This window comes from Gasterosteus aculeatus, chromosome 7 (genome assembly GCF_964276395.1).
Source record: "Gasterosteus aculeatus chromosome 7, fGasAcu3.hap1.1, whole genome shotgun sequence".
In the NCBI taxonomy this organism is placed as follows: Eukaryota; Metazoa; Chordata; class Actinopteri; order Perciformes; family Gasterosteidae; genus Gasterosteus; species Gasterosteus aculeatus.
This window is the reverse complement of record NC_135694.1, coordinates 475,351-496,683: the sequence shown is the minus strand read 5'-3', so window position 1 is coordinate 496,683 and position 21,333 is coordinate 475,351. Positions and strand designations below refer to the sequence as shown.

Below are 21,333 nucleotides of genomic sequence, written 5' to 3'. Positions count from 1 at the left end.
CCATCATGGGCGAGATGTGAGCACACGCACCTGCAGGGATCCACACGTCACCTGTCTGACGACGACAACCCGTGTGTGTGTGTGTGTGTGTGTGTGAGTGTGTGTGTGTGTGTGTGTGTGTGTGTGTGTGTGTGTGTGATCGGCACTCAGCTCCATCGCCGCCTGCAGGCCGAAGTCGGTGACGCGCTTCAGCTCCAAAACCTGCGGCCGAGGGCAGGTGTGCGCACACACACACACACACACAGACACACACAGAAAGCACTTACTCATGTCACACATTTGGTTTTGTGTGACCAACAACATTTATTGACTGTGTCACCTGAAGACGAAGACGAGTCACCCAGAGCGGCCAATCCCTGAGTCCCACACGCGGCCCCGCCCACACTCAGGGAGAGGAGGTGTGGCCAGCATCGACCAATCGTCTGCAAGCAGCGGTTTCCAAAGCGAGTGGGCTGTAGGCTGAGAGAGAGGCGGGTCTAAAGCTAGTTTGGCGCGTTTAAGTGGCCCAATCTGCCGCCTGACCTCTGACCCCTCAGGGACTCACTGACGGGTCCACCGGGTCGAGTGTTTAAATGTTGTGGAGGACGTCACTCTGCTGCCACGTCACCATGACAACGTCTAAAATATGATGTGTTTTACTCTCTAAAGCCTTTGGCTCTTTCCTCATAAGGTCAGAGGTCATTCTAAATAGGGTTGTTTGTCTCCATCTTCAGTCCTTGATGTTTCAAACGTGAACATTTTATTGTGACGGCGAGAACACGCGTGTGCCTCCTCTTTGTTTACCTGTTTTTACTCTCCGTGCGTTCACTGGTCATCCCGTTTAGAACGTCACATTGCAATGACTTGTGGGTAATTAAGGAAATTGTTCATAAAGGGCTCAAAATGTCTGAGAGCCTCAAACACTCAATGAAGACGGAACCAAACGCTCACCGAGTGTCATGTGACCGAGTTCACCTGCCAGGGGTGAGCCGGCGCCACCTGCAGGCTGGTGATGGACCTGCAGGCTGCAGGCTGCAGCCTGGGCCCACAGGGTGGCATGAACTCCTGGAGGAGACACAGACAGGTCAACAGACGGGCAGACAGGCAGCAGACAGGCAGGCAGGTAGCAGACAGGTAGCAGACAGACAGACAGGTAGCAGACAGACAGGTAGCAGGCAGACAGACAGGTAGCAGACAGACAGACAGGTAGCAGGTGTCTTCCCTTTATTCTCCCCATCAAACACGTTTCATTGTTCGGGGAGTTTCTCCTGTCGATGTGAAGGTTTCTGCACAGAGGACGTCACATGTGTACACACTGTAAAGACACATGAGGCTAATCTGTGATATTATGTGATACAAAATGACATTAAATGAATCCTATAATGATGTTAAAGACTGACAGCGCCCCCTGGAGGCCACAAGCCCCACAAAGTGTCACACAAGGTAACGTTACGCATGTTGGTCAAATGTAACGGCTCATTTTAGGGCCTCGTCTCTCTAATCAATCACATTATATCTATTTAAATGTGTCTGCTGGCAGGAGGCTTCATGATGATCATCATCAATGAGAATAAAGATCTCAACTCCTTCAGAGTATGTAGATGAAAACAAGCCCAAAGAACCAGCTTGATACGAATGAACAGGATCGATGTATCAGCGTATGCATCATACGTGTGTAGATGACCAGAGACGCTGTGTGTCGTTTAGTATTTTCTCATGATTAATTATGTGAATCTATATATATATATATATATATGTCAATGTTTAAATGAGTATACATGGCAAATAAAGCTTCAACAGGCCCTGCCAGAGGAGCAGCTGTTGCCTGGCAACAGCAGCCTGTTATGAAACGTCAGCCTATGAGGATGATGAGGATGATGAAGGAAACCGAGTCGTTGTGGCTGTTTGTTTGTTTTTATTGACAGCAGCATCCTCCATGCAAAACGAGGGAACATGAACCCGCGGCATCGGTACCGACACCGGACCGACCCGCTGCATCACAGGTCACTTCACGATCATGTCATACAAGAGTGACGTCATCGCCGCCATAGAAATGTGGCGGTTGCTTCTATAAATGTACACAAACGGTCAGGCAGAGAGGTGGACGACTATAAAAATAGAGATGTGTTACCAACAAATAGACTTTAGATACAAAGAGGTTCGAGTCCACAACGACATTCCGACGTCAAACATTCAGCTTCTGCACGGCCGCATGCAGGAAAGTCCAGGGTCCCCCCCCCCACAGGGACGGCCCGGGGGTCGACCAGCTGGTCCGGGATCAGATCCACATCCGCCCCGCGGAGCGTAGTCCCGGCATGCACCGTGAGATGGGCCGTCACACCTTCTAAACGCCTGCCCATCCTCAGAGTGACGTCACATGGAAACGCCTCTGACGCACCAGCGCTCGCAGGTTTCAATCCGGAAGTTTAGACTGCAGCCAATCAGAACAGAGGAGCCGCTCACACGCCCGGTGCGTTCAGGGCCAGCGAGTAGGCGGCCATCATCTGCGCGCGCAGCTGCTGCTTGACGTGCACGCGCCCGTGCCTTTTCCTCTCGTCGCTGCGCGCGAAGCGCTTCCCGCAAACGTCGCAGGAGAAAGGTTTCTCCCCCGTGTGCGTGCGCGTGTGCGTGGTCAGGTGATCGCTGCGGCTGAAGCTGCGCGCGCAGATGGCGCACCGGAAGGGCTTTTGTCCCGTGTGGATGCGCACGTGCCTGTTGAGCTCGTCGGAGCGCGAGAAGCGGCGCTCGCACCCGGGCACGGAGCACGGGAACGGTTTCACTTTCAGCCCGCTCTTGGCGGGAGCTCTCCTGCCCCCGCGCGGCGGCTTGGGGGCTCCCGCTGCGTGCACGCCGCCGATGTTGACCATCGGGAACGCGCCCTGCAGGAGGGAGGAGAGAAGTTGAGCATCCAGGGTGGAGGGGAGAGTGGAGGGGGAGAAGTGGAGGTCGCCCCCGCTCTGCACGAGCTCCGTCTTGATGACGTAGCTGACGGAATCTCCCCCGGTAACCGGGGCCAGGCTCTTCAGCCAGTCCTCCAGCCCCGGCGGCTCCTGCTTCACCTCCGCGCCGGGCTTCGGCTCGCCCTGGCCGGCCTCGGAGCTCAGCAGCGAGTCGAGGAAAGCGGGCACGTCCACCTGTTGCTCCAGGGCCGACAGCGGCAGCAGAGAGTCCGGGTACGGGGCCTCGCTCCCGGTCACCGGGGAATGCGCACACCCGCTGCCGCAGCTGGAGCTCGCGAACTCGCTCTTGACCACTGCGGGGGGGCCGAGCGGAGCGGAGGGGGTCGCCCCTGACGGGGCACAGATCCCCGGGGAGGACTCGAACTCCATCTCGGTGCAGATCCCCACGATCTCCGTGATCATGTTGAGGATCGCGTCCGCGGTGCTGCTCAGCCCCTCCGCCGCGTGCGGCGGCGCCGCGTTTGCCGCCGCGTGCGGCAGCGCCGCCGCCTCGGAGCAGAAGCTGAGGGATGGAGAGAGCGCGTCCGACGAGCAGTCGCTGAAGTCGGAGAAGAAATCCGAGTCTGAGGCGTCGGTTCCCGGAGAGAAGACTGAGGGGAGAGGGGGGAGGGGGGGGGAGGGGGGTGAGTCTCATTGCATAATGTGTCATCAAACAGCTGTAAACATCAGTAACACCTGTCGCTGCTCTAATAAGCAGAACATTACGGAGGACCACACTGATGACCCACCTTGGCAGAACGGTGAGTCCCCGTCGGACTCGGCTCCGTCGCTGGGACTCGAGCCCACGCTGTCCACCCAGGCGCTGCACGCGTCCTCAAACTCCGACATGAAGCTGTCCTCCCGCTCCAGAAGCATGGCGTGCAGAGACACGGGGGACCAAAGAGGCTGATGGAGGAGAGGGGACTCCCGCTGTGGCGCCGTGGTGTCCCGGTGTGTGCTGGGTAGTCCGCTAGTGGAGACGATGGTTCCCTCTCCTCGCAGCGAGCCTTTATACCCTCCGTCTCCATGGTAACTCCGGCCTGCCGCCTATTGGTCGGCGCGCGGCGGGAAGGATTCCCCTCTCGCCGCTGCCCAAACATGGGCTGGCATCCGGCCGTGACGGCAGGTGTCCCCCTCACCATAAAAGGACGGGAGGGACGGGGGGGGGGTGAGAGGGGTTTCCCGCCACTGCAGCACGGAGGGATTATGCAACCGGCGGCTCGGGAGCTGCAGAGGAGATGTTGTTGTTGTTGTTGTTGTTACCGTACCATAACGTTACCACGGCGCCAGAGGCAGCGGGTCAGCGCTGCGTGGTGACTTCACTGGTTTGCCGATTGTGAAGCCCCCAGTTTGTCGTTTTGGCCGTCGCCATTTTGTTTTCTTTGCAACCAGTCAACAGGAAGTGACCATATTTGGACTAAGGAGGAGGGACGGAGACGAGACGTGAACGGACCTGTCAATCACAGCGTCAGAACACAGCAGGCGACAGCTGACGATCGACAGAGCTTCAGAGCCAGCTGCTAGGCTGCTTCCACCTCAACATCTCGCCTGCAGAGGACCACCAGCGCGTCCCTGCACGTCCTGCTCACGGTGGGACGGTTGGACGTGTTCCACCTCCAACACGACCACGTGTGCACTTTGTGTTTAAAATACAACACAGTCTAAAACACAAGCTTTCTAACGTGAGTATTTGGTCTTCAGAAGAAATAAAGACATGTGTATGAACATGTACTGGCCCTTTAAATGACATAAAATAGCACATTATTTCCACAGTGAAAGAGAAATAAAAGACAAGCCGTCACAAACGGATCAAATGAATCAATAATATCAGCTGATGATTCATATTTGACTCACAAAAGTCACCGTGTTAGAAGGACAGACGGGTGCTGCCTGTCTGTCTCACTGACCGTCTGTCCCGTCACGCATCATCAACACGCATGTGACATTCCTGCACGTGCTCATCGCCCCCCCCCCTCCCTGCTGCTGGGATGCTGTCGCCATGGAGACGGAAAAAGATTCACGCACACGTTATGTAAAGATGTGAGAAGATAGACGCACACAGATACACACACTGTACTTTTCATCTGGACTTTTGACCTTGTTACCTGCAAAGGATTGTGGGTCGGAATGATAACAGTCACTTTCTTTGAGTAGCTCCTTTGAGCAGAAGCTGATGGACGAAGACGAAGAAAGGGGGGAAGAAGAAGAGGACAGAAGAAACCACATGAACAGGAGATGATGGAGGAGCGACTGTTGCCACGGCGCCGTGACACAGACACACACACACACATGGACACACACACACACACATGGACACACACACACACATGGACAGATACACACACGGACAGACACACACACACACATGGACAGACACACACACATGGACACACAGACACACACACACATGGACACACACACACACACATGGACACACACACGGACAGACACACACACATGCACACACACACACACGCATGGACACACACACACATGGACAGACACACACACGGACAGACACACACACACACATGGACAGACACACACACATGGACACACAGACACACACACACACACACACATGGACACACACACACACACATGGACAGACACACGGACAGACACACACACATGCACACACACACACACGCATGGACACACACACACATGGACAGACACACACACGGACAGACACACACACACACATGGACAGACACACACACATGGACACACAGACACACACACACACATGGACACACACACACACACATGGACAGACACACGGACAGACACACACACATGCACACACACACACACACATGGACACACACATGGACAGACACACACACGGACAGACACACACACATGGACAGACACACACTGCGTGGCCTTCAGCCTCTGATTGTCTCTCTGCTCCGTTGGTGAAGTTAAAGTTCACAGCCGTCATCTGTTCTTCGTCCTGCACTACGTTACCCACAATGCAGCAGAGAGGGCTTTAGATCATCTCTCCATCGACGAGCAAAACAACATTCAGTGATACATTTACATTTAAGTATTACACTGAAGTACAGCCGCCACAAAACCTTTATTCAAAGTACTTTGTACTGGAACACAGTTCACGTTCACTGTGAACTCCTGGTGATAAAATGCAGTTCTCCTTCTTCTCCTCCTCCCCCTCGTCCACCTCCTCCTCACCCTGGTCCTTGTCCTTCTCCTCCTCCCCCTCGTCCACCTCCTCCTCTCCCTGGTCCTTGTCCTTCTCCTCCTCCCCCTCGTCCACCTCCTCCTCTCCCTGGTCCTTGTCCTTCTCCTCCTCCCCCTCGTCCACCTCCTCCTCTCCCTGGTCCTTGTCCTTCTCCTCCTCCCCCTCGTCCACCTCCTCCTCTCCCTGGTCCTTGTCCTTCTCCTCCTCCCCCTCGTCCACCTCCTCCTCTCCCTGGTCCTTGTCCTTCTCCTCGTCCACCTCCTCCTCTCCCTGGTCCTTGTCCTTCTCCTCCTCCCCCTCGTCCACCTCCTCCTCTCCCTGGTCCTTGTCCTTCTCCTCCTCCCCCTCGTCCACCTCCTCCTCTCCCTGGTACTTGTCCTTCTCCTCCTCCCCCTCGTCCACCTCCTCCTCTCCCTGGTCCTTGTCCTTCTCCTCCTCCCCCTCGTCCACCTCCTCCTCTCCCTGGTCCTTGTCCTTCTCCTCCTCCCCCTCGTCCACCTCCTCCTCTCCCTGGTCCTTGTCCTTCTCCTCCTCCCCCTCGTCCACCTCCTCCTCTCCCTGGTACTTGTCCTTCTCCTCCTCCCCCTCGTCCACCTCCTCCTCTCCCTGGTCCTTGTCCTTCTCCTCCTCCCCCTCGTCCACCTCCTCCTCTCCCTGGTACTTGTCCTTCTCCTCCTCCCCCTCGTCCACCTCCTCCTCTCCCTGGTCCTTGTCCTTCTCCTCCTCCCCCTCGTCCACCTCCTCCTCTCCCTGGTCCTTGTCCTTCTCCTCCTCCCCCTCGTCCACCTCCTCCTCTCCCTGGTCCTTGTCCTTCTCCTCCTCCCCCTCGTCCACCTCCTCCTCTCCCTGGTCCTTGTCCTTCTCCTCCTCTCATGCATCGTCTCCGGACCCTTAGTATTGACCAGGTGACCCTTCAGAGGGACACGAGCCTCATGTTTGGACCCTCTGTAAAGTGTGCACATGTTGACGTTGTCTCTCTCTCTTCTGACATGCAGCCTGATAACATCAAGGTTGGTTGGCCAGGATAAACACACACACACACACACGCACACACACACACACACACACGCGCACACGCACACACACACACACACACACGCACACACACACACACACCCGTGACCTCTGACCTCTCCAAGGTCTCTCCTTGTGAGATAAAGCTCAAAACCAGCAGTCCTCAGCCTTCCTCCTCCTTCTCCTCCGTTTCCTCGCAGGCATGTGGACTCATCTTGTCTCCTCTCTAGCTCCCTTTGTCTCCCCCTTCTCCCTCTCCCTCCCCTTCCATTCCTCCCTCTCTCCCTGCTTCCTCCTCCTCGTCTCCTCCATCGCCGTCGTTGTCTTCCTTTTCCTCGTGGCTCGGGGAATCAGACCTGCGTCCTCCATCACCTGCCTGCCGAGGCTGCCCGTCCTAGGAAGCCTCCCCTGGTTGGGGGGGGGGCTGCCCCCCCACCTCCTCTTCACCCAGCTGGCTCACAGGTGAGACCACGTCCTCCAGGACCCTGTTTGTGAGGACTCATTGATGTTCGTCCTTGGAACCAGGCGAATGTCCCTGAGATGTGTTGCAGGTACGGCCCCCTGTTCGCGCTCCACCTCGGCCCCCACTTCACCGTGGTGGTCAACGACCACCAACACGCCAAAGAGGTCCTGCAGCAGAAAGGGAGAGACTTCGCGGGACGTCCCAGCATGGTGGGACACGAGGAGAGAGAGCGGCGTAGCGCACTAACACGCGACACTACAAACATCTGGTCTGGTCCTCTGCAGGTCACCACGGACCTGCTGACCCGAGGGGGTAAAGACATCGCCTTCTCAGACTACACCCCCCTGTGGAAGCTGCACCGTCGCCTCGTCCACAACTCCTTCACCCTGTTTGGAGAAAGAACCGGCCGGCTGCAGGACATCGGTACCGAACCCCGTTAACGGCATCACGTCACAGGTTGAAGCTCTCAGTGAGAACAGCAGATGTTTATTTATTGGACCTCCTCTTGAGGACCACGAAATATACAGTATTTCACATTTATACTTTCACATATAAGGAATGTTCACAATAATACACAATATTATGTTGAAAACACCCGTTATTGTCTCAAAGGACTCGTTATTGTCTCAAAGGACTCGTTATTGTCTCAAATGACTCGTTATCGTCTGAAAGGACTCGTTATTGTCGGAAAGGACTCGTTATTGCCTCAACGGACTCGTTATCGTTTCAAGGACTCGTCATTGCCTCAACGGACTCGTTATTGTCTCAACGGACTCGTTATCATCTCAAGGACTCGTTATTGTCTCAAAGGACTCGTTATTGTCTCAAGGACTCGTTATTGTCTCAAAGGACTCGTTATTGTCTCAAGGACTCGTTATTGTCAGAAAGGACTCCTTATTGTCAGAAAGGACTTGTTATCGTCTCAAAGGACTCGTTATTGTCTCAAAGGACTCGTTATTGTCAGAAAGGACTCGTTATTGCCTCAACGGACTCGTTATCGTCTGAAAGGACTCGTTATTGTCAGAAAGGACTCGTTATTGTCAGAAAGGACTCCTTATTGTCTCAAACGACTCGTTATTGTCTCAAAGGACTCGTTATTGTTGGAAAGGACTCGTTATTGTCTCAACGGACTCGTTATCGTCTGAAAGGACACGTTATTGTCTCAAAGGACTCGTTATTGTCTGAAAGGACTCCTTATTGTCTCAAACGACTCGTTATTGTCTCAAAGGACTCGTTATTGTTGGAAAGGACTCGTTATCGTCTGAAAGGACTCGTTATTGTCGGAAAGGACTCGTTAAAGTTGTGTTTTTTATGTTCCGTGTCTCTCCAGTCATGTCCTCGGTGGACAGCCTGTGTGCGGAGCTGTTGTCTGGCGGGCGCCAACCCTTCGACCCGTCGGCCGCAGTGACCCGGGCCGTTACCAACGTCGTGTGCACGCTGGTTTTCAATGCCACGTATCGCCACGGCGACGCCGAGCTGCAGGAAGTCATGCGGTACAACGACGGCATCGTGCAGACGATTGCCGCCGGAGGCCTCGTGGACATCTTCCCCTGGATGAAGGTATGTCCTCACTGTGGATGTCTCATGTCTGTCCTCATTAGGACAGAGGTTCAGTCTGCCCTCGTCCCCCAGGTGTTTCCCAACAGGTGTCTCAGGAGACTGAAGGACTGCATCCTCGTCAGAGACCGGCTGTTGTCACGGAAACTAGAGGAGCACAAGGTAGCTCTACATCTGTGCATACACTTGTGAACTTTACCGGTGACCAAGTCCTGCAATCTGAATCCAGGCCTCGCTGAGCGAGGGCGACCCCCGTGACCTCCTGGATGCCTTGCTCAAGGGCAAGACGCCCTCCGGCTGCGAGGACGAGAGCATCACAGATGACCACGTCCTCATGACGGCGGCCGAGGCCTTCGGCGCCGGCGTGGAGACGACATCCACAACGCTGCTGTGGATCCTGGTGTACCTTCTGCACCACCCGGAGGTAGGAGTACTACTAGTACTACTACTATTCCTAGTACTACTATTACTAATGCTACCTACTACTGTACTATCCTGAGTTGCTGATAATTACTACAACAACTATACTACTACTATTGTTACTACCACTAGAACTTATGATTAAAACTGATCTGATATTTCTACTTTTACTGTAGTATTCGTAGAGTGTGGTATGAGTACTTATAGTACATAGTACTACCTATGCCCCGCCCCCTGCAGGTGCAGCAGCGCGTTCAGGAGGAGCTGGACGAGCAGGTGGGTGGCGAGCGGGCGGTGTCCATGGCGGACCGCGGCCGGCTGCCCTACCTGGACTGTGTCATCAACGAGGGCATGAGGATCCGCCCCGTGAGCCCGGTTCTGATCCCCCACAGCGCCATGACGGACAGCAGGTACAGGAGGCCCCCAAGTGCGAGAACATGTTGAGTATTTGGTGAACTCTCTCTCTCTCTCGTAGCATCGGCGGTCACCCTGTCCACCGGGGGACTCGTGTTCTGGTGAACATGTGGGCGATCCACCACGACCCCCGACTCTGGGCCCGACCGGACCTGTTCCACCCAGGTAGAACTCACCCGAACCGCCTCACCGCACTGTGAAATGACGCGCTGCCTCACCGGCTTTCCCGGCTTTTTTCCAGATCGTTTCCTTGACGACCAGGGCCAAAGGTCCTGTCCCGCCTACTTCCTGCCGTTCGGGGCGGGCCCTCGGGTCTGCGTCGGCGAATCGTTGGCGAGGACGGAGCTCTTCCTCTTCCTGGCCTCTCTGCTGCAGCGCATGAGCGTCACGCTGCCGCGCGGGGCTCCTCCCCCCAACCTGCAGGGGCGCCTGGGCGTGGTCCTGCAGCCGTTGCCGTATAGCGTCGTGGTCACTCCGAGGGCGGGTTGGGAGGGCGGGGCCAAGTGAAACTGGGAGGGGCCATGTGGCCTTTTGTTGTTTTTTAAAAACAACACCTTAAAATCCTCTTTTACAAACTAAAAGAAATAAAATTACAAAAAATGACAAGAACAGAAACTGTTTTTTTAAATCTTATTTTTAAACATACAAATTCTGAGAATCCCAAACTTTTCACTGTAACTAAAATAATAAAAGTATAGAGAGCTGATGCTTAAACTAGGAAGTGTCAGCGTTTCTTCACGTCTGCATCTGCACGTAATCAAGAGTTTAACACCAGCGTTCAACAAGAAGGTAAATGCAACTTTCATTAACTAACCGTTAAAGTCAGCGGCTAACAGCAACAAAATCTACAAAACAGCTAATGCTAAGTTAGCTCCTGCTAATGCTAGGCTAACTCACTCTAACACTTGAGGCAATCAACCTTTTAAATCCTCAGAGGTATTTAACTAAACCAAGTTTAAACTGGGCTTTGAAAAGAATTGATAATGAATAATAACTTGATTATCAGCAGATAAACGGAGACAATCAGCAGGCAGATTAAACAGTTTTATTCAGTATATCTTTGCACATTTTTAGAACAGGCTGGTTTAGTTATGTCACACACACACACACACACACTATTAATTTAGCATTACTAATAATCAGCGTCGTTATTGTCGTGACATGTAGAGGTCGTGAAGTCTTCTCTGCAGAAACCCGATGGAACCAGGAAGTGGAGCCGAGGGGATCAAATTGGTTTAAGAACATTTAAATAAACCTAAACTGTAACTGGGTTCACACGTCAATCAGGACGAGTAGTTTTCTCTCATCTTGAGGCGGCTAACTTGAATTCTTGAGACAAAGACCGGGAACACAACCAGAACTGAACCAGTAACTTCCCTCGACGGTGGAAACCACCTTCAATCATCTTGGTTAGTTCTGTGTTTAAGGGAGTTGTCTCAAGCTACAGGAGATCTCCATCACCTCCATAACCTTGACCTGACCTGTGACCTGTGAACCCAGTCAGTGTGAGACGACGCTTTTCATTCTCAGACACGATTCTAAGAAGCAGCTTTGATTGCCAACATGAAGATGACGGCGTTTCCAAACATTAGCCCGGCCCGAGCCTCATGGCACCAGCATGCGGCGGCAAGAATCCAACCGCGGCAGAGCCGGTGCCTTGCCAAACCCATGGCGACCCGCAGAACTCCCCGAGGAGGACCCACCCTCTTTGGGGACCTTCAGCTCAACTCAAATCTGTGGGCTGGTCTTCCCACGACTCGATGGGCTCTCATAACAGAAGATCGGATGGTTCCCGTGCCAACCAAGTCCTCCTTCCTCCAGGAGCGGGACGCCGCCGTCGGACTCCCGGCTGTCAGGGTTCGTCCCTTCACTCAACCTCGTCTTCACTCCCCAAAACAACCTCCCACAAGTCCTGGATCCGCCCGGCGCCTCGTTCAGGGACATTGCGTGTTTGGTGAAACTTTCTAACTCAGTTTGTTAAACTGTTGAACATGAAAACAACAAAGTGCACTTTGTGGGACAGAAACAATAAACGTCGGTAATTACTTTTAATGTTTAGTTTTTGTGTATTTCTAGTTTATCAGGTCGAAGATATGAAGCCCAGCGCCTCGTTCTTTCCCATCAGATTATTCTTTAGAATCTTAAAGCTTATTGGGCCGACTTGTAATCAGCACTAGTGTGACGAAGGAGAACATCCTGCAACAACGATAGAAAACGTTTCATATAAAAGCACAACTAGGTTTTTGTTAAACTTCACTGTTTGTTTGTTTTGTTTCATTCTTCTTTACAATAATTTCATCATCATCACGTCGACAGCGAAAAACAAGCTTTAATTCCTCAACATGTGTTTCAGGAAGATTTAAATCCACTGAAGAAGCTTGAAATAAAGCCGGTGAGAAAACCTCTATCGATGCTTCCTGTTTGTGATCAGTACATTTTCCTTCACTCATTACTTTCAGGGGAATTAAGAGAAAACCCTGAAATATTGTTAAAGGTTGAATCCTAAATGAGACTTTGTCCTTCTGGTGTAAAGTTGGTCTTGTGAGGATAAACAGCCGTGACGTGTTTCCGTTGTTTGGCTCCTTGTCTTCGCTATAAAAGCGTCCATTGTTTTATACAAAAAGAGCTTTTCTCTTCCACCCAGAAAAGACCTGGACCGCTTCCATCTCAATGTCTCCTCCCTAGCGTGGGACTTGTCCTCCCGCGTCTCTTCAGACAAAAAACGGGCGTCATCGACCCAGAAAGACCGTTTCCCGCCAAATGTAATTTAGTCCGGTCACGTGATCGCTGAGACTGTTGTTGGTGTGACGGGTTAAACGCGTATAGAGATTAGATCCACTACATTTTAACATTCAATTGCCTTTTAACCACATTTGTTTAGTTGAAACGTTGATATTTTCTCTCTGGTACTTTTAGATTTCTTGGTTCTCGCGTTTGTAACGACAACTTTGACGATCATTTGAGACGTCGATTCCCAAAGCTCCCACGTTACTCAAACGCCACGTTAGCTTAGCGGATACGCAGCCCTCCATTTACAACTGGACGTGCAACATTAGTTTTACTCTGGTCGGGGCTAATTATGTTGACTATTTTAGTAGGATCTTAGTGTTAGCTAGCTAGCATAGCAATATTAGCGAGGTTTAAATCTATTTGATCGCTAAAGAATAGCTTTATTACCTGTTGTCCTGCTTTAAAGGGTGAGGGCATTTGTTGTTTAACACAAATGTTACTGATGACGGATCAACAGAGGAGGCCAACGACGGCCAGCCCGCAAATATGGAGGCAGATGATGCAGGTTGAAAGAAACTATTGGTATTCTACCAAGTTTGGAGTTGACAAATTACAAATCGAGGCCGCTAAGAGGCCGTGGGTTTAATTTCTGTTCAACCCTTTAAAGCACCGGATTGCCAATTTCCCATACTTCTTCCAGCCGTTGGTTTAGTGGTGCAACCAAGTCTAAAACGCCTCCCACGGAATCGCGCTACAGCCTCCCGTAAAATCAAGCTAATACTCCCCGTAGAGTTGAGCTGAGGCTTCCCGTAGAATCTCTTGCTAACGCCCGACAAACGGATGCTAACCGTAGTAGCCTTCACTGTAGTAGTAGTAGTAACCTTCACTGCCACTGCTTGGTTGGATTGGTTTGATCCACCCGGTTCAGGCCGATCACACGGTCTCCACGACGACAACAACAACTTTGCCAGCGTCCTCGGACGTGGCAGTGGAGGCGGAGCTACGCGGCCTGAGGCCCTCCCCCACGGTCGTGTGACCTCTGGCGATGCAGTCCGCACTGTCGTGGAGTTCAGTGTCTCCGCCTCCTTTCATATCCCTCTCCTCTTCCTCTTCCTCCTCCTCCTCCTCCTCCTCCTCCACCCGACACCGGCAGACCTCGATGCCCGAGTCGCCGGTGAGTCGGCGATGTCGGTACTGGCTCTCGTCGGCTCCAATGTCTTCCTCTTCCTCCTCGTCCTCCTCCCGCTCCTCCTCGCCGCCCGCCCAGCTGGGAGGTCCCGGCTCAAAGACGTCCACGCAAGGGGAGAAGAGGGTCTGCTTCGGGGGGGACTGGGTGGCCCGAGGCGACGGGGACAGGGAGGAGGCGTGGCCGGGGGGAGGCCCGCCTTTGTTCGACTGGTGCAGAGCGGCAAGGGGATCGAGCAGGAGAGCCGGGGCCAGGAGGGAAGGAGGCGAGGAAAGGTGGAGGCCGGAGGAGGACTCGGACTTGATGGTTATGTCCGGGTGGGAGGGCGAAGGTGATGTGAAAGTGAGCGCTGGACCTGATCCAGAACCAGAACTCAATCCAGCTCCATTGGACGCCGATGCATTGACAAGGTCCGGTGATAGAGTCGGGACCTCAGAATGAGCCAAATCTGGACCAGATACAAAAAGGTCAACAGAACCCAGGCAGAAGGGTGAGCCTGGCATCGGGCCGGGAGGAACCAGCACTTCATCTGACCCTGCTGTCGGTTCTGTAAACTTGCAACGGTTGAAATAGGCAGGTTTTAGAGGTGGGCTCTTTTCACAGTCTGATACCGTGGTAATTGAGTGTTGGTTTGGCACGTGGGTAAGGTTTGTAAGTATTGGGTCCGGTACAGAGATTAGGTGTTTGGGTACTGGTTCTGGAGCTTGTTTAAGGTTTGAAGGTACTCGGGTGGAAGCGTGGGTTGGGTTTGAAGGTACTGGTTTTGGAGATGGGGTTGGATTCAGACAGGCTGGAATTGGCACCGGACTAGGACTTGGGCCCGGGGTTGAGACGCTAGCAGGGCCTGTGACTGAGGCCCTGCTAGCGTCTGGACCCGGTATGGTGTTTGGACCACAAGGATCATCGGCCGTGCCGGATGTTCTCGTCTGCTCGAGGCTTCTGTCAGAAGTGCCGGGGCCCCGATCCAGAGCCTCGGCGCCCACGGTCTGAATGGAGGGGCGCCGTGGGGCAACGACACTTGGACTGGGTAGCAGAACCGGCTTGGACATTTGCTTCATTGGCGATGTAGTCACAGAAAGAGACCCCTCTGAGTCAGGAGAGACCGCCCCCATAACGACCACCTCCACGACCGGCGAGTCCTCGGCATCGGGGCCCCGAGTGTTGACCGTACCCTCGGACGCCGCAAGGCAGGTGGCAGCGGCTGTGATGGTCTCCATGGCGACGTCAAAGGCCAGGGGTGCGGCCTCGCCGGGCGTGGTGGCGTGGCTGGTGTCGGTCTCGTAGGTGACGGGGGGCGATAGCGAGGAGCTGCACGGGGAGGAGGGGCAGCAGGAGTCACAGGAACAGCTGGAACTACAGGAAGATTATTATTCGTCTACGGTAACCACGACAACAGCACAGAACTCGTAGCACTAATACTTCACTAGAACTACAGCTAGTCAAACCTATGGTATTAGTATAGAAGTATTAGTATTTGTATATGTAGTATCTATAGTAGACAAAAGTGGTAGTAGTACTGGTATCCATGGTCTAAATAAAGTAGTAATAGTAGTAGTATCCCTGGTCTAATACAACAGTAGTAGCCATAGTATAAATTCAGCAGCCTCGGCAGTGCCAGTACTTCTTACTAGTAGTATCTTGTAGTAGTGTACACTGGTGTTACTTTAAAAGGCCTCAAAGGAGTTATCATTGTTAAAGCAGTAGTACTTGTACACAGGACTCCCAGTGATGCCATCAGTACTTCCTTTCTTTCCCAGTACCTGTTGTCGGAGCTGAGGGACGAGGGCCCGTCGCTGAGCGGCTGGTGGAGCAGCGGGTCGTGGCGCGTCAGCAGGTGGGGGTCGGAGGCGCGGGGGGGCTGCGGGTAGCGCGGCGCGGTGAACACGGAGCTGTAGGGAGGGGGAGGGGTGGAGGGCTGAGCCGCCACCTCCTCGTAGGACGGCAGCTTCAGGGACGCCAGGAAACCTGGGGGATAGTTAAGATGCTCATCTCTCCTACGGTCTTTGAACACATCGCGTGACGAACGCGGCAGACACAGATCGACACACAGACAGAGGGACGGGGTGTCTCACTGAGGTCCAGCATGGAGGACGGGTAGGAGCTGGCCCCGTGGTAGGCCAGCAGGCTGATCTCTCTCTGCCTCTGCTGCTGCTGGACCCTCAGCTTGGCTCGCCGGTGTCGGTACGCACAGCAGCAGCTGAAGAGGATGAGAACGGTCCACAGCAGCCAGAACCCTGAACACAACACAAAGAGTCCAAGGCGGCGCGCGTGTAGACGTCGCACGCAAGGTGTTTATGCATTATGACGTCATTCTGAGTGTTGATGGAGCCGCTACAACGTTAGCTTAGCTTACCACCGAGCAAACCACATTCCATTCAGAAAAAAAGCATTTTAAGGTATTTGCTTGAGAGGGAACAGAGAGAACAAAGAAAACATGAATTTGGACTTTCTACTAATATGCATCATATTCGAGAAATGATCACTTTGCTTAAACCTGAATGAAGAAATAACGAAGTCAAAACTCTTGATTCCTGCTTTGTCGCGTCCGTCCTCCAAAACGACACGCAGACGACGTTTAAAATGCTTGTTTTCTGACCGGAGTCTGGTTGGATCTGTGCTAAGTTTGGCTAACAGGTATGGCGTCACCTGGGAACTACTGAATGCGTTTAAGCTAACGAGCGCTACGGCTGCAGGATGTAACATCTTCTGGGGAAGTGATGAGGAGCCACTTACACCAGAGTTCGTAGTAGTAGGTGCAGCAGCCGGTCTCTCCGCAGCAGTGACCCGTCTCGCACAGGTAGCCTCCGTTAGCGCTGGCCCCGGGGCAGTACCGCGGTCTCCCCAGCAGGGGCAGGCTGCCACCGGAGTGGTACTCCATCGCACCCCTGCTCTGCCAGAGCCTAGCGCCGCGCCACTGCCGACCGCTAACTAGCGGCTAACTAGCTGTCAGCTAGCAAAATCCGAAAAAAAAACGGAACAGAGGGCGACTACATTGTCTTTTTGTACTTTCTTTATTGTCTGACAGAATTTCTCAACAGTGAGCAGCGGGTCGGTTTGCTGCGCTAGCCGAGAGCTGCTAACCGCGAGATGAAGCTAAGCTACATGCTTTTGTAAGCAGGTGAACTCCGAGAGAATTTCCCATTGAAGTAGCAGCTATATCGCTTGTTTAAGTGTTGTTTTCTGACAACGAGCTAATTGTACTGACTACTACGACTAAACACGAGATACTGCGAGTTGTGCGGCTGCAGTTGTGCGGCTGCAGTTGTGCGGCAAGCGAGTCAGGATGGCGGCCAATTGGAGGTCCTGAACCAGAAAGAGAGACAGAAAACAATAGTTTATTGATGAGCAGGACGTCACCGACTTCTACGGGCCTGATTGATATTCATCAGTGAAGCAGCTCAAAGCACGAACCCACACAATGCTGCCTCTTCATCCACACACACACACACACACACGGGTACACATCATGCATTGAGAGGACCCTCGCCTTATAGAACCGGGTCACATCTCTCCTGTTTACTTAATCAACAGCAGGTACAGTGCTGATATTTATCTGTTGCATCTCAGTATAATAGTGATATGTATCTCTTATATCAGTATATTAGTGATATTTAGCCATTACATCTCATGATATTTAAGTGATGTCATATCAGTATAATGGTGATATTTAAGTATAACCCTGTATAACAGTGGTATTTATATGATGTGATATCTGTATCTGTTTCTCAAAAGCAACTGATTTCCAAACATATCAAATATTTTGTATAACTTTAAATACTGTTTAATATAATAATATAACACCAGAGGATTTAACAATACAAACATATACTTATATTCTCAGAATTATTTAGACATTAATTAAATAGACTGATACAAAGGTCAGGGGCCAAACAGACAACACTAGATTAAAGAATAATATTCTGATTTAAATAGTGCAATAATATATTCATAATAATGCAATAACGCAATACAATTATGCTAATAATACAATAATAAAACAATATATTAATATGAACTGTACTTCCTCTCAAAAGACATCAGATATTTTGAATCTGTAGCAAAACAGGAATTGAAAATAAAATGTAAAGGTGAAAAAAAGAAGGAAAAGATGAATGTGACCCCCCCTCACCTCCCCTCCACACACAAACACACACCACGAACACACACACACACACACACACACACAGAAACACGTACACACGCGCACACGATAATAAAATAATAATAAATACACACAGAGGCTACAAGTGTTAATATCACAATGACATCCTGTTTCCGGTCTGTGTACTCTGAAGGCAGTATTCTGAGCGCGGTACTGTGTGTACACATGTATTTATATATAAGTACTGTGTGTGTCTGCAGACCCCCCCTCGCCCCCCCTCTCGCTTACCGCTCCATCTCCCCGTGTCCTGGTCGCGCCGCTCTGCGGGCTTCGGGCTCTCGTGGTCCGGCGTGGCCGCAGGGAGCGCGTCGGTGTGTCGCTGCTCGGTAACACCGGGGCCTCGTCCGGTCTCTCTCTCTCTCTGCTCTCCGGTTCCCCGCCTCCTCGCTCTCCCTCCGCGGTGCGACCCTCCACCAGCCCGCCGCCATCAGCGCCAGCGGCACGTCAAGCGCGCCAGCTTCCGGCTCGCCGCGCCGGGGTCCTTTCACAATAAAGGCCTCCGGGTGGTGTATATTTAGACCGCGTACTGATGCGTAAACACGTATATCAGATTACTGGAGATTCATGCACGGAGGAATGTTCTGATCCAGGATCAGTGTACACAGAGATTACATGTGTTATATGTGTATGCTTCCCCCATACCCAACATTAAAATAAATACATGCATTTGTGTAGTTACTGGTACAGAATTGTATAAACGTGTAGCACTTTTTGAGTCTTAGTATTTTAACAGTGTGGTAAATGTACTTTTACTGTACTGATACAAAAAGTACTAATATAGTACTTTTACTGTTCTGTATTAGTACCTTTATTGTAACTTGGTATTTGTACCCTGTGGCATTTGTATTCTTATAGATTAGTTTTATATTGTGGTATTAGTACGGTGTGGTATTAATACTTTTACTGTTACAGAGCTTTACTGTAACAGATCATTTGTATTTATTTATATAGCATTTTAATATAGCAGAGTATTGTTACACTGTGGTATTCTGGTATGTTGACTTTAACTGCAACTTAAGTATTGCCACTATTAGTTGTTATAAATATCAGCTAATGATATAAAAGTAACAGATTATTTCTACCATGTTGTATGTACTTTTACTACAGTGAATTATCTGGAAACTGCCTGTGTCTCTATATTTGCGTTCAAACCTTTATTCTGTAAAGGAGAACTCTATTCAAACCGGAAGTTCCATGTGTTTGTGTGACGTCTATTTGACAGTTCCGCCATTACGACCACCATCCGGTAACAGCTCCGACTCTCAAACTAAAGTCCACATTCACATCTGGATCTCTATTCTATTCGGACCACATACTGTTGTATATACATGTATTCTTTATATATTTATAGAAGAACCCAACCTTCATATTGGCGGAGTATGAATCGTAGTATTGACAATGGAAGCAAAGAGGGATTATGGATTCTCATGGCGGACGCACCGGCACCTGATTGGCTGGAGGCGCCAGGCTGCGGGCCAATCACAGTGCGCCTTTAGGAAGCTGCCTCTCCTAGCAACACGAGGGGACCCTTTCCTTTTTTTAAAGAGCTGCCTGACAATAACTTGCTGGTAATCCGAGTTGTTGTTGTTTCTCCAGGGTTGAAGGATGCTTCCTTCTTAGGATCCATCCTACCAAGGAAGCATCCTGAAGAGACTGGGGCCCTTCCTGCAATTCAGAGAGACCACATTGGAGTGTTTGGCCATGACACGGTTCCCACATGCCTGAAGATCGACACAAACTTAGAGTCATCACATCTCTGGCATCGTTCAAACGAAAGCTAGTTTCACCGCGTCCGCACGCCGTGAACCAGGTGATGTGACCGAGCGTCCTCGGTTGGTGGAGGACGCACTGATGAGACCTTAATAAACAGCATCAGGAAACCAGACATGTCGTTCGGCCCACGGCTTCGCTCGTCTTCTTCTTCAACCTCAAACTTTCACCTTTACACCCAAGACAGGAACCGCGTTTGCCTCTACGGCAACACTGAAGGGACATTCCTTCTCTAACGCAAAACACTGAACATGAGTCTGTTCCTGAACCAGCACAAGCAAACACAAGTGCTAACCCAATAACGCTAGCAAAAAGACAAGCCCTGCTGATATCAGCAGAAAGGCTAACCCAGTAGCACGAGTGCTAACCCAATAACGCTAGCACACATTTTGACCGAGTAACATTAGCACAGCGGCCATCACAAATGCTAACCTTGTAGCGTTAGCCCAAGAGTCGCCCCCTGCTGGACAGAAGAAAGGAAGCAGGTCGATAACTGGTGACGTCACAGCAGCTGACCAATGAGATGACAGCGGGTCATCTCCCCGTTAGACGCTTTGCTTCGTCATCATCATCATCATCACCAGCTGTAACCACCTCTTCATCAGGCTCCTGTGTGATGTCATTAGCAGGCAGGTGGCGCCCTCTGCTGCCGGAAACCAATAATTAATAATTAAAAATCATCAAGTAACTTATCTGAAGTCACATTGGTTTGTTGTGGTCGTTTGGTGTATTTATTCTATATTATAAGAATGTGTAATCTGATCCGAAAGAAAGAAACAAGACAACTTTCATCCTTGTTTTCTGCAACCTTGATGCTCCTTTCATATCTATTCCTCCATCCTTGTTGCCTTTATCTCCTCATCTCCTTGGTGTGTTAAACTTTGTCTTGATTTGTTTTCTCTTTCTTTGGACTTCTAAAGATAAATAGATTCACTGGCGTCATTATCAATGAAATGAAAATAATTCACAGAAACACAGTTTATATTTCTCTGCATTTGCCAGTTAACCAAATCAACATGTTAGCATCATTATTGTTGTTAGCATGATGAGACTTCCTGTTATCATGGCATGTTAACACAGGTTTAATTCCCAATAAGCCTATCAAAGTATGTGTGTGTAGTGTGTGTGTGTAGTGTGTGTGTCATGTGTGTGTGTGCTGACTCAAGAGGATCACATGTTGTTAATCCCCCCCCCACCTCACTTTTCATCATCCACCCTCACTACAATCTCTCCTCCATTCTCACTTTCACATCTCAGTCCCTTCAGTGCTTCATCACTGCTGTAAAGGTTTGAACTCCAACTCAAGGTCACGACCTCTAGGAGCCAATAGAACCCCCCCCCTCAAAGTGCCTTGAAGCTCACAAACAGGGTTATTGGTGATACGGGGCGAAGGTGATGATCGCAAAGCAAGTTTTAAGATACTTTTGATTTCTCACAAGGGCTAAATCCACAAGTCTCCACCACAGAGGCCTTCACCCACAACGTGTCCTAAGA

At 51.2% G+C, this 21,333-nt stretch overlaps 3 protein-coding genes across 3 annotated transcripts; 1 reads left to right on the top strand and 2 right to left on the bottom strand.

The window, feature by feature from the left end:
• Positions 1-1,881: 1,881 nt before the first annotated feature.
• LOC120821667 (uncharacterized) lies at positions 1,882-4,179 on the bottom strand. The gene is made up of 2 exons (XM_040180515.2): positions 3,668-4,179; positions 1,882-3,529 (listed from the first exon to the last, which is right to left on the bottom strand). Exons 1-2 carry the CDS (start codon positions 3,792-3,794, stop codon positions 2,439-2,441), a joined length of 1,218 nt encoding a protein of 405 aa, XP_040036449.2. The 5' UTR covers positions 3,795-4,179; the 3' UTR covers positions 1,882-2,438.
• Positions 4,180-7,351: 3,172 nt separating this feature from the next.
• Positions 7,352-10,498, top strand: cyp17a2 (cytochrome P450, family 17, subfamily A, polypeptide 2; the record flags this gene model as incomplete). Its single annotated transcript, NM_001267655.1, is given in 12 exon segments — positions 7,352-7,599; positions 7,690-7,736; positions 7,739-7,809; positions 7,885-8,023; positions 8,931-9,160; positions 9,233-9,319; positions 9,387-9,581; positions 9,818-9,941; positions 9,944-9,964; positions 9,966-9,987; positions 10,053-10,156; positions 10,233-10,498. Coding segments are annotated over 12 exon segments (1,554 nt in total), but the record flags the coding sequence as incomplete, so codon positions are not given.
• Positions 10,499-11,022: 524 nt separating this feature from the next.
• On the bottom strand, positions 11,023-19,469 carry LOC120821666 (uncharacterized). The gene is made up of 5 exons (XM_040180514.2): positions 18,298-19,469; positions 16,641-17,210; positions 15,980-16,141; positions 15,668-15,872; positions 11,023-15,260 (listed from the first exon to the last, which is right to left on the bottom strand). The coding sequence occupies exons 2-5, from the start codon at positions 16,783-16,785 to the stop codon at positions 13,655-13,657; spliced, it is 2,118 nt and encodes a 705-aa protein (XP_040036448.2). The 5' UTR covers positions 16,786-17,210; positions 18,298-19,469; the 3' UTR covers positions 11,023-13,654.
• Positions 19,470-21,333: the final 1,864 nt, after the last annotated feature.